The 13,067-nt window shown below is 28.1% G+C and overlaps 1 protein-coding gene across 2 annotated transcripts; it reads right to left on the bottom strand.

The window, feature by feature from the left end:
• LOC109359449 (ethylene-responsive transcription factor ERF034-like) lies at positions 2,238-3,529 on the bottom strand. Of its 2 annotated transcripts, XM_019604121.1 has the most exons (2): positions 3,417-3,529; positions 2,238-3,386 (listed from the first exon to the last, which is right to left on the bottom strand). In XM_019604121.1, the coding sequence occupies exons 1-2, from the start codon at positions 3,440-3,442 to the stop codon at positions 2,654-2,656; spliced, it is 759 nt and encodes a 252-aa protein (XP_019459666.1). In that variant the 5' UTR covers positions 3,443-3,529; the 3' UTR covers positions 2,238-2,653. The 2 variants fall into 2 exon arrangements, with proteins under 2 accessions (XP_019459666.1, XP_019459665.1); XM_019604120.1 differs by having other exon boundaries at positions 2,238-3,529.

Raw genomic sequence — 13,067 nt, 5'->3', positions numbered from 1 at the left:
CTCTTAAGCTGTCTTATTACCGTACCGATGATCAAACTGATTAGGGTACTGATATAGTGGTATATCGATTCAACTGGTGGTTTACTAATTAAACCACATATCGATGAAATTAGATATATATATATATATATATAATATTAATATTAATGTTGAAAAATCAATAAAAATCAATATTTTTTATTTTCATTAAAAAAATTAATTTTAAATAAAAACTGGCCGATATGATCAGTACGGTTCAATTGAAAACCAGCCAGTATAACCGATTTTGATCAATATAATTATATGACTGATATAATTATTATACCATACGAATATTAGAATCGGTTCATTAATTTACCGGTTGAATCGGCCGGTATGAAACACCTTTAACAACTATGCTCGAAAGTAGTCTTTCTCCATCAAGAGAGAGGTAAAAATAACTAGAAGCATGTATATTCAATTATATAATTCCATGTGTCTATGGTTTTTGTCCAACATTACCCGAAGTTGTTTTTTGTTTTTTCTCCTTCGATTATTTAGTGTCTGGGAATGACACAGCGAATCAGGTTAATTAATCATGTTACTTGTTTTTATTCGAAAAAATATATGTGGGGAAAAGGTGGCAATAACTATCATATATACTTTGAATCCTATGCCATTTGTTCCATAGAAAAGATTATTTCCCAATCACAATATAAATCATCAACAATTATTTGTTAGTGTCAAAGGAGATATATTAGATGATAGTGATGTTTCTCTTTTTCTTTTCTTTTTATTTTCTTCTTTTGTCTGCACAAGGGTGAGGTCATTTAGCACTTTTATTTATTGGCTTTAAATAATTGTAATTGGAATAATGGGCCCTTTCTTTCTTAACTAATATTTATGCACCGATAATATGAACCGTAAAGATTTATATATGATTAATGTATAATTTATCACTTATTTGTATTATTTTTATTTCAAAGTCAATGATAATTAAAAATAAATGATACAATCATAATATAAAAAATCAATACATATATCTTTTTCTCTTGATTTAAGAGTTTGATGGAGATACATGTAATCTTTCTTTGATTAGATAATGAATGTTGTCAACTTCTTTATATACCTACATGTGTGTCAATAGGAATCAAACATAAATTTCTTATCCCTAATTATGAAGCAAAAAGTGATGCTGGGAAAAAAGTTTATTCCATCTAGGTTCATCTTTGGTTATTTATATGAACACAACAAGTTATCTTATAATTTAATTTACAAAGAAAGTTAAAGAAAACAAATAAAGAGTTAGGGTTGCCTAGCTTTACAGTCAACAGCATCAAAATGTTGGGAAAAATCATGGAAGAATAATATTGCTTCTTAAACAAGATTCATCCAAAAATGGGTTGTGTCTAGAACTTTTGAAGCTTTATAAATATTTTAGAGAGTGGTATAGTCTAATGTATAAATAATATGACCAATTCATTAGATCTATATTTAACATACTTAATCTCATAAAATTCTTGCAATTTTAAATTTGGAAAATTTATTTTATAACAATAGTAAATCACAATTAGTGTTCATATAATATAACATAAGCAATGTTTGTATTTATAAACTAAGCTGATATTTTGATTTAATAGTAATAGTTCTTTATTTATCATCCAGAAATTAGGCTCTTTTATTAATAAAGTCCTTAAGGGTATTGTTTAAAGAATAAAGACAAAGAAAGTACATTGAAATCATTACTTATTTTTCACATATATATTATTCATTCCTGATAATAAATTTCTATCTTTACTTCTAATACCCTAATTAAGGACACGGTTACATTTCCCATAAAATTATAGAAATAATATTTAAAGATAAGATTGATAATTAATTGCAAAACATCCAACAAATATGTTTTAAAGTTATACAAGAACCCACATAAAAGCTTAAGTAAAATATCATGAATCCATTTATTCCAGAAGTATATTAAAAATAGCCTACTTAATATCTTAATAATCTATTTAAGGAAAATCCAATTATTTAAATTAATGAGTAGATTTGAACCATTAGATCTTCATAAAACGGATAACTTAGATGTAAAATATGATTTTTTAACTTACTCCTGGAGTAAGTGAATCTTCTCAAAAATAATATTATAGAAAAACTAATCAAATAAATGAATAATTAGTTGAACTTATTAATAAGTAGAATATTTATTATTTATTTATAAACTTAGGTGAATGCCAAATTGTCCATTGCAACTTGCAAGTAAGAAAAGACAGCACCAATAGTGAGGAATACAGTACTAAACTATAATGCTAAAGAGAGTCTTAGACTCATTCAATTTCTGATATTATGAACACACAAAGATCCTTCTTTATTACTTTTCACAGTGCCCAATATATTGGCATCATTCTTTTCTTTTCTTTACTTTCTTACCAGTCACTGCAGAACTAAACCGGACAAAAATTATCAACAGACAAATCCAATTTACATATTCAAATTTCTAGTGCCATTTTGCCATGAGAATGTAGGGACTAAACATAAAGACAAAACCCAAATCGAGGTTTTAAATTGTAGTTGCGATGATCACTGCAATTGTCGGAATTTGTGAGAAAATGCACCCATAGTTATGTTTACAATGTGGTGGTTGTGGAGTACAATTTAAAACCTGATATGAATGCTATCGGGCGACATGAAAAAATCTCTAGGATGAATAATTCTCCCACAAATATTGTTCATCTTGCTTGAACCCACTATAAACTGTACATAAATGCCAAGAAGAAGAATATGAGAAAAGTCCATTGTTTCCATCAGGGAAAAGATCTGGTAGGTCAAACAATGCATCATCATCATGATCATAATCATTTATAGTAGAGGGAGAGGTTGAAGACTCTAGAGAATTATCCAATGAAAGAGTTGAAGATGAAGCTTGTTCCACTACTTGGTTGAGTTCAGTTTCAGCACAATCATGAACTTCACAATGCTTATTAGAAGCTTGTTCAAAGATTGTAGTAGCTGCTTTTGCAGCTGCAGCTTGAATATCCTTAGGAGATGTACTTGCAGGCTTTGGAAGTTCTTGTGACAATTTAGGGAAATTGAGAAAAGCTGATTTTCCTTTGATAGCTATAGCAGCAACATCATGTGCCCTTGCAGCCATTTCAGCTGTAGGGTATGTCCCTAACCATATCCTTGATTTCTTTCTTGGCTCACGGATTTCAGATACCCATTTGCCCCAATTTCTCATTCTTACACCTCTATAAGTAGGGTGCTTTATTGCTTCATTCTCACTCCTTTTCCTCTTGTTGCACTCATTGGTTCCATTTTGTGAGTTTAGGGCTTTTGTTGAATCATTTGAAAGACCCTTTTTGGTGATTTTTTTGGTGCATGAATTTGAGTTAGAGTTAGAAGATGTTGTTGTTGTTGATGAAGAAGTGGAGGAGGAAGAAGTGGTGGTGATTTTGGTGTTGTTGGTGGAATGAGCATCATTTTCCATGTTGATATGTTTTCCAAAGCTAAAGGGTTTGATTTGATTAGAGGTACATAGAGAATGATGAGTGGAGGGTGCATAAAAATAGAGAGATGCTTGTCTTTTATGATTCTCAAATAAAGAATTGGATTTATATAAGAGAATAAAATATTTTTATGATTCATTGTTTAATATATACTTTATTTCTCTTTCCCTTAAAAGTTTTCATTTGAAATATATAATAAAAAGAAAAAATAATATACATGTCAAATAATCAGTCGATTTAAGGTGATACGTTATCTTCTCTTATAAGGAGATATTTTAAAGAGAGAAAGAAAAAGAAGAAAGAAATTAAAAGAAAAGAAAAGGAAACAAAAGTTGAAAAAAGAAAGAGAACATAGACAAGCATGGGCTCCAGAAGGGTACAGTTCATCTAATTTGTTTCCAATGTGGGAATTGAATAAGATGCATATAATGTCTTAATTTAACACTAAAATGTGACTTCACTATAGACTTTTTCAGTGTCTATATATTGTATATACCTATCTTGACTATTGTTACATGTATTTGTACAATTTGTTTAACTTTTGAGAGGAGCTTCTCTTTAGGTTCCTCTAAGTGGTAGGGTTTGCTTTCTCTACCATGATTTTCACATGAAGGATCTCTCCACAATAATCCTTCTAATTTATCTATCACCACTTTCTCCACTTATTTGTGGGTGGCCAGCTAGGTCCAGGGATAACACACTCAAGAAATTTTTAGAACAAATCATTTTTATGATATATTTGGAGACAATATTTGATTAACATGGGTTGAGTAAATAATGAGGTATTATGTATTATGAGTTAAAGTAGAGAAATATATGTAAACATTAGTTTGTTATATGTTATACATATATACATATACTACTGTATACACCGACAATGAAATACTTTTTTATTACTATATTATTTATTATTTATAGTTAATCGTTATTGACTTTTTTGTATAATCAATGGTATTTTTCACTCTATGGGTAAAAAAATAATCTCTTTCTATGCGTGATTGTCCTTCACAATAATTGTCAATCTAGAAATTGAACCATTAACCTTTTGGTGTATACGAGGATCTATTGTCACCTTACATCTCTAGACTAACATGAAAAAACTTCACAATGATTGTGCATAGATTTTAAAATCTTTTTTATCCTTATCTGTGTATTATGTCTTTTAGACGATACACTAATCTCATCTTGATAATACGATTGTCTTTTTTAGCAAGTATCATTTTTTAATATCAAACTATTACTTTTGTTACCATCAAATCATTGGTCTAGTGATATAAGATTTTACTGGATCCTTATATCGACTAAAATGTCAAAGGTTCGATTCTTGGTAGTTACACTTATTTAAAAGGATAATCACACACCCAAAAGAGATTAGTTCTTTATCCATATGATGAAGAGAATACTCGTAGTTATACAAAAAAAACTACTACTTTAGATCATCTTCCCTATTTGTTTATGTAGTCAATTTTGAATATTTTATGAACTAGTCTTTTCTTTCTTGTTGGTCATCTACATATAACAAATAAGTTAATTTAGCATGCATTACCAATTCCTTCTACTAATCAAATTTTTATATCACCACTTTGTTGGTGTGCACTCTTCAACTTGACCCAATTATGTATGTGTTAACCTGATCTGGCATATCATAAAGAGATTTATAAGTTTAATAATGTATATACCATTTTCTTCTCATGTCACAACTAATGGAATCAAGAATATTATGTCATAATCAATGGTGGAATATAATCAAAGGAGTTGATTGTCAATTTATGCCAAATATAATAGTTGAGCCTTCCCACGTGCTTCTGGATCTCGAAATCAAGGAAGCAATGATTATACCCTAGTTGTAGTTGGCATAAAATATAATTACATTTTTTGCCCTTAAAACTTAGGGTTATTAATATATCTAAGTTAATGTTTGCATCTAGGAATTGATAACTGTATATACAAAACCTTGAATAGTTTTTTTCTTCCACACATTTACTTTCGAGTATATCTTTACTTTTTATTTTTAAAATTAACTTTTTTTACAAACTATCAAAATTTTATTGAATTTTAAATTTGATATTTTAAAACTCATGTGTTTATTCTTTGATTTATACTTTAGATTTTATTTGACTATAAATAATTTATAAATTGATTATGTTATTATTAGATTAATATTTAGGAATTGATTTGATTTAGAATATATATTATAGAGAAAAATTATATATGATGCTATAAAATTATATGCTAACAAATCTCAAAGCCATAAATATGATCATTAAATTTTTTATAAATAATTAATCTAGATTATAGATTATAATTTGAGGTTTAAAATCTATGAAGCATATACATATGTAGTGTAATCTGATGAAATCTATATTATTATTTTACACTTGTCATTGATGTTATTAGGGCTCAGATTTCACTACTTTGATTGAAAGCATAATGTCTTTAAAGCAAGAAATATGGCTGGTAAACAATTTTACAAACATAATACTCATATAAATTGATAAATAAGCAATTTCATTTTTTTTTAATTTTTATAAATAAATATAAATGATTCTATATTGTTTTTCTATTCGCAATGCTTTTTTATGACATTTTTATTTCAACATAATGCACATGGTACGACAAGAAAGTGCAGTATGAAACATAATTGGTTAAAAAATATAATAAAAGCAAAGTTAAAGGGACACATAATACAACAAGAGACACATGTAAAATAATTTAATGGAGGAACTAACATGATTATAAAAATAAAGTTAAGGGGTTGAAATGAGAAAAGAAAAAGTTGATACACTGAATTTAGAAAATAAAATAAGAGATTAAAATTACACTTTTACTATTCAATAATTTATTTTTTAAAATAAATTTTTTATTAAGAGAAATTAAAGAAGTATTGCACAATTCTTTAATACAAATAACTTTTTTCTAGTACTACTAAAAGTATGATCTCCTTACCTTTTTTTGTAAGGAATGAATCCTTTTCAAGATGTGTGATTGCTCCCCAACAACTCATAAAAATTAAACTCATGATATTTTGATCGTTCTGTGGATATAATGGATAATACACATCTTTTAGAGTAATTAGTATATGAGAAATTTTTAAATCGTCTTTAATTGTGTTGGAGCCATATGTGAAATATGAGCAGGGATATAATGGATTAGTTTAATCAATATGCTATGAGGAACATTGGATGTGGGAACTGAACTTTGTTTTGGTAAGATTGTTAGTCTGAAGCTTAATAGTTTAAAATTTAATTTTTCCTTGGCTTTTATTTTAGAAAAGATGATAGAATTTCACCTAAAAGTCCTCATATGCAGAATCAATAAAATAGAGGTCAATCTAATTTTTGGAAGAAGATGGAAGACATGAAAAAAAAACAAAGACGAAACTATTAAGAAATATTTAAAAACTAACGTTTTACAAATAAATATAATTTATGATAAAGTATTACAAACCTCTCATTTGGTTCAGGTAACATACTACATCAAGTAAAATTAAGGATTGATTGCTCTTGTTATTAATGATTATATTTATAATAAATGTGATTGAAACTATAATGATTGTAATTGTAACCATTAGCAACTACAATCATTAAGCCTTTTTTAAAAGAACTATTAAGCTCTTTGTGGGCTTGATTGATTGAGGCTTTTTATGGGTTTGTAACATCTCATCTCCACAAAAATATGATGAACCTCACCCATACATCTTAGCCAATAACAATAGAATTCAACCTACCAAACATGAAGCACCATTGTCAGCACTAGAACTACAAAAACACAATACTAAAACCACAATCACTCTTTAATATTAATTACCACCTAGAGTTATGATAAAGTTAGTGAAGTTAGTATGACCCTAGCCCTTAACAATATAATATATTTAACATTGGTTTTAGTGACTTCTTCATTGGAGACTATATGACTAAAAGAAATTGATATCTTCTATCACATTTCCTTATGTTTAACTCAATAACATTAATATGATTTTGATAAATATGTATAAAATAAAAATTAAGTTAATTTTTAAATTTAACCCAATATCACTAATAGATTTTTGACAAATATGATTATACAATATTGGACCTCAATTATACTAGTAGCTAATATTTTAGTCTAATTACCAACTCATGAAGTAAAGCCAAAACCTTACACACGAGATCAATAATTATGAATCATACACATCTCTATTTTTAGCAATCTATGCATGCGAATTGAGTTTAATGCACACCTCAACAATGTTGGCCGCCAATGTCTTAGTCTATGCTAACACTTTATTATCAAAATAACTCTATGTCTAGCAACTAAAATGATAAGATTAAGCCTCATGAATCCTCAAACACGCCTCTATGTCTAGTAAGACATGCCATCAAGTTTGAAAGTTTTTTAGTGTTAATATGAATTCATGTCTAGCAAACATATAAACATATGTACCCAATGGGACAATTAAGCATGCAAACTACGTCTAGTATTATAAAAATGACAAATTACATGCTTTGGACTATAGAATGAGATTTTCTTCACTAAGTTCTTCCTTTCCTAAGACAGACTAGACATTTTTCAAACACTTAGTAAGTAGTAAACACAACAAAGGTCAGTCATAAAAATCAAGTCATTTCATTAATAATCGAATTCCAAATACATAGATGAGTAGAAGAAATCCAATCCTAGTTAGGACACAATCTAATTAAGTATTTTCATATATAACTTGATACAAGAGAAATTCGGAACTTGTAATTCATAAAAAAAGTGTCAACTCTCCATGAACATACAAGACCATGAAAATCCTCTAACAAACCCAACATACATTTTCAGTATCGTTTTTGGTACTATATACATTCATTTGTATTGATCACGTTCATTCTATCTTCTTCTTTTACACACCGCATATATATCCTAACAAAACACAATAATGCATCATTTTAGATGTTGATGAAACATTATTCTATATTCAAGTAGTGTGATTTCCCAAGATCTTCTCTACTATGTGATTGAGATGCAAGTGCAGGTGACACTAACAAATACGAATCACGTAGTGTGAGATTCATGCATGAATTATTGTCAATTCTGACTTTGGAAAATGACTGAAAGTGAAAGTACTTATTGATAATGGGAGTGCTCTTTCACTTTTGGGTTATCACATAATTGTACATAGAAATTGAAAATCCACTAAGAGCTTTTTCTATTCGCCAATTTTCCAACTTACGTAGTCCATTCATAATATGGTCCCATGTATCAAAAGCAACGTAGTATGGTTCTTATCTTGCTTAGAGAAAAACACACAAAGAAAATGATAGATCCACTGCATTTTGTAGCCATGTTTTATCAATGAGAATAAAATATATTTTTATAGCAGGAGAAATTTTATATCTTTAAATTTAGACTTTGTTTAATATGTGTATTATTTTTTTATTTTTCATGACACGCGTAGGTCCCATTGATTGTATTGATTGTCATAGTTAATTGTCCTGATCTATTTTTTTATACCAATATATTGACTCTGGTATAAGAAAAACTAAATAAATTAAATTTAGTGTGGTCTAATTCTTTGTAGTTTAAATTTTGATTTTAGCTTTTTTATATAAACCTTAACCTATTAAGAGGATTTGTATGAGTAATTCACTCTTGAAAGTATAGCCCCTTAATGATCAAGGTATTTATGATTTTAGTCGATGTATTTATCCCTACGAAGGTTTTATATATTTTAGTATATTTTTAAGATTTTAGTATTTATCTTATATAGACTTGACTAATAAATGAGTCAATTAACATTTTTACTAAGCATAATTATTCAAACCCAAAAGTTAATATTATTTACAATAAAATATTTATGATTTTGACTATACAATTAATACTGAAACATGAACTCTAAGGACCATCTACATTGGTACAATTTTCTTATATAAGATAGAATTAGATCCGTACAAGCGCCTATTAACATCCCAAAATATTCATAATCGATTTTAGTACAATCTTGTAATGTTATATGATGTAATAGTGTTTAAGCTTGATCACACTTTTGCAAATGAAACCCAAGGCTAGGACCATGACCCATCAAGGAGGATGGTATGTTAATTAACCTCGATGAATTAATTCATTAGAAATATAGTAAGAGTTTCTTACATTCTCATTATATTATTTATTATTATATTTACTTATTATTAACTTTTAATTCAAATAAATGGTAAAAGATATACTAACTTGTATAAATATTTACAATGACATACATAAATATTACACTCTTAAATTATCAATAGTACTATGCAACAACAGTTAATTATGACTTTACTTTGTGGGTTGAGTTGCATATGTTGGGTTTGGCTTTACCCATGAGAGGAAGATGCAAGGAGATCTTACAATTTTCATCCTTATTTCTTAATTTTATAAAGAGAAAGACACCTAGGTTTTGAAGAAAGATCAGAGGAAAATTGAGAAAGGGGATGAGAAAAAACAAGAGGAGCCACTACCTAAATTCTTCATGCTTGATCTGCTTTGGCAACCATTCCCCTACTAAGGTAACACTAGCACTCGAAATAAGATATATCAATCTTTATTGGTAGATAATGATCCGTTGAATTATGAAGTTTCTAATTGGTGGACGCATATGTCACGAGGTTGTAGATTGACCAATATTAAAGAGACATTTATTAATTTTTTAAATATATAAGAAATAAATAGTACAATAATAAAAAAATTGAAATATAATAAATTACAACTAAGGTTGACAATTCAATTTTTTGGTAAATGTAAAAATGCCAAGTTTAAAATTAGTTTTGTAAATATAATCATTAATGGTTCTAAAAATTATTGTGACAAATTGTATCATTTAATAAAAATAAGAGTAATTATAGTGATACCTCGAGTTTTAGCGAAATTACACAAATCACCGATCATTTTTTTATGACTTTACTTTGTGGGTTGAGTTGTATATGTTGGGTTTGGCTTTACCCATGAGAGGAAGATGCAAGGGGATCTTACAATTATCATCCTTATTTCTAAATTTTATAAAGAGAAAGACACCTAGATTTTGAAGAACGATCAGAGAAAAATTGAGAAAGGGAATGAGAAAAAACAAGAGGAGCTACTACCTAAATTCTACATCCTGCTTTGGCAACCATTCCTCTAATAAGGTAACACTAGCACTCGAAATAAGATATATCAATCTTTATTGGTAGATAATGACCAGTTGAATTATGAAGTTTATAATTGGTTGACGCATATGTCACGAGGTTGTAGATTGACCAATATTAAAGAGACAATTATTAATTTTTTTCATATATAAGAAATAAATAGTATAATATTAACATAATTGAAATATAATAAATTACAACGCAGGATGACAATTCAATTTTTTGGTAAATATAAATATCCCAAGTTTAAATTTTTTTTAGTAAATATAATCATTAATAGTTATAAAAATTATTGTGACAATTTTTATTATTTAATAAAAATAAGAGTAGTTATATTGATACCCTGAGTTTTAGTAAAGTTACACAAAACACCCATCATTTTTTATGAGTTTACTTTGTGGGTTGAGTTGTATATGTTGGGTTTGGCTTTACCCATGAGAGGAAGATGCAAGGGGATCTTACAATTTTCATCCTTATTTCTAAATTTGATAAAGAGAAAGACACCTTGATTTTGAAGAACGGTCAGAGGAAAATTAAGAAAGGGAATGAGAAAAACAAGAGGAGCCACTACCTAAATTCTTCATCCTTGATATGCTTTGGCAACCATTCCTCTACTAAGGTAACACCAGCACTCGAAATAAGATATATCAATCTTTATTAGTAGATAATGACCCATTGAATTATGAAGTTTCTAATTGGTGGACGCGTATGTCACGAGGTTGTATATTGACCAATATTAAAGAGACATTTATTAAATTTTTTCATATATCATAAATAAATAGTATAATATTAACATATTTGAAATATAATAAATAACAACCCAGGTTGAATTCAATTTTTTTGGTAAATATAAATATCCAAAGTTTAAAATTATTTCAGTAAATATATACATTAATGGTTAAAAAAATTATTGTGACAATTTGTATAATTTAATAAAAATAAGAGTAGTTATATTGATACGCTGAGTTTTAATGAAATTACATAAATCACTCATCATTTTTTTATGAGTTTACTTTGTGGGTTGAGTTGTATATGTCGGGTTTGGCTTTACCCATGAGAGGAAGATGCAAGGGGATCTTACAATTTTCATCTTTATTTCTAAATTTTATAAAGAGAAAGACACCTAGATTTTGAAGAAAGATCATACGAAAATTGAGAAAGGAAAGGAGAAAAAGCAAGAGGAGCCACAACCTAAATTATTCATCATTGATATGCTTTGGCAACCATTCGTCTAGTAAGGTAACACTAGCACTCGAAATAAGATATATCAATCTTTATTGGTAGATAATGACCCGTTGAATGATGCAATTTCTAATTGGTGGATGCATATGTCACGAGGTTGTAGATTGACCAATATTAAAGAGACATTTATTAATTTTTTACATATATAAGAAATAAATAGTATAATAATAAAAAACTTGAAATATAATAAATTACAACTAAGGTTGACAATTTAATTTGTTGGTAAATATAAAAATGGCAAGTTTAAAATTATTTTTGTAAATATAATCATTAATGGTTATAAAAATTATTGTGACAATTTGTATCATTTAATAAAAATAAGAGTAGTTATATTGATATCCCGAGTTTTAGTGAAATTACACAAATCACCCATCATTTTTTTATGACTTTACTTTGTGGGTTTAGTTGTATATGTTGGGTTTGGCTTTACCCATGAGAGGAAGATGCAAGGGGATCTTACAATTTTCATCCTTAATTCTAAATTTGATAAAGAGAAAGACACCTTGATTTTGAAGAAGGATCAGAGGAAAATTGAGAAAGGGAATGAGAAAAACAAGAGGAGCCACAACCTAAATTCTTCATCCTTGATCTGCTTTGGCAACCATTCCTCTACTAAGGTAACACCAGCACTCGAAATAAGATATATCAATCTTTATTAGTAGATAATGACCCATTGAATTATGAAGTTTCTAATTGGTGGAAGCGTATGTCACGAGGTTGTAGATTGACCAATATTAAAGAGACATTTATTAAATTTTTTCATATATCAGAAATAAATAGTATAATATTAACATATTTGAAATCTAATAAATAACAACTCATGTTGACAATTCAATTTTTTGGTAAATATAAATATCCAAAGTTTAAAATTATTTTAGTAAATATATACATTAATGGTTAAAAAAATTATTGTGACAATTTGTATAATTTAATAAAAATAAGAGTAGTTATATTGATACCCCGAGTTTTAGCAAAATTACACAAATCACCCATCATTTTTTTATGACTTGACTTTGTGGGTTGAGTTGTATATGTTGAGTTTGGCTTTACCATGAGAGGAAGATGCAAGGGGATCTTACAATTTTCATCCTTATTTCTAAATTTTATAAAGAGAAAGACACCTTGATTTTGAAGAACGATTAGAGGAAAATTGGGAAAGGGAATGAGAAAAACAAGAGGAGCCACTACCTAAATTCTTCATCCTTGATATGCTTTGGCAACCATTCGTTTAGTAAGGTAACACTAG

This window comes from Lupinus angustifolius, chromosome LG11, assembly GCF_001865875.1.
Source record: "Lupinus angustifolius cultivar Tanjil chromosome LG11, LupAngTanjil_v1.0, whole genome shotgun sequence".
Lineage (NCBI taxonomy): Eukaryota > Viridiplantae > Streptophyta > Magnoliopsida > Fabales > Fabaceae > Lupinus > Lupinus angustifolius.
Note: the sequence above shows the minus strand (reverse complement) of the source record. Positions and strands in the feature narration are given on the sequence as shown.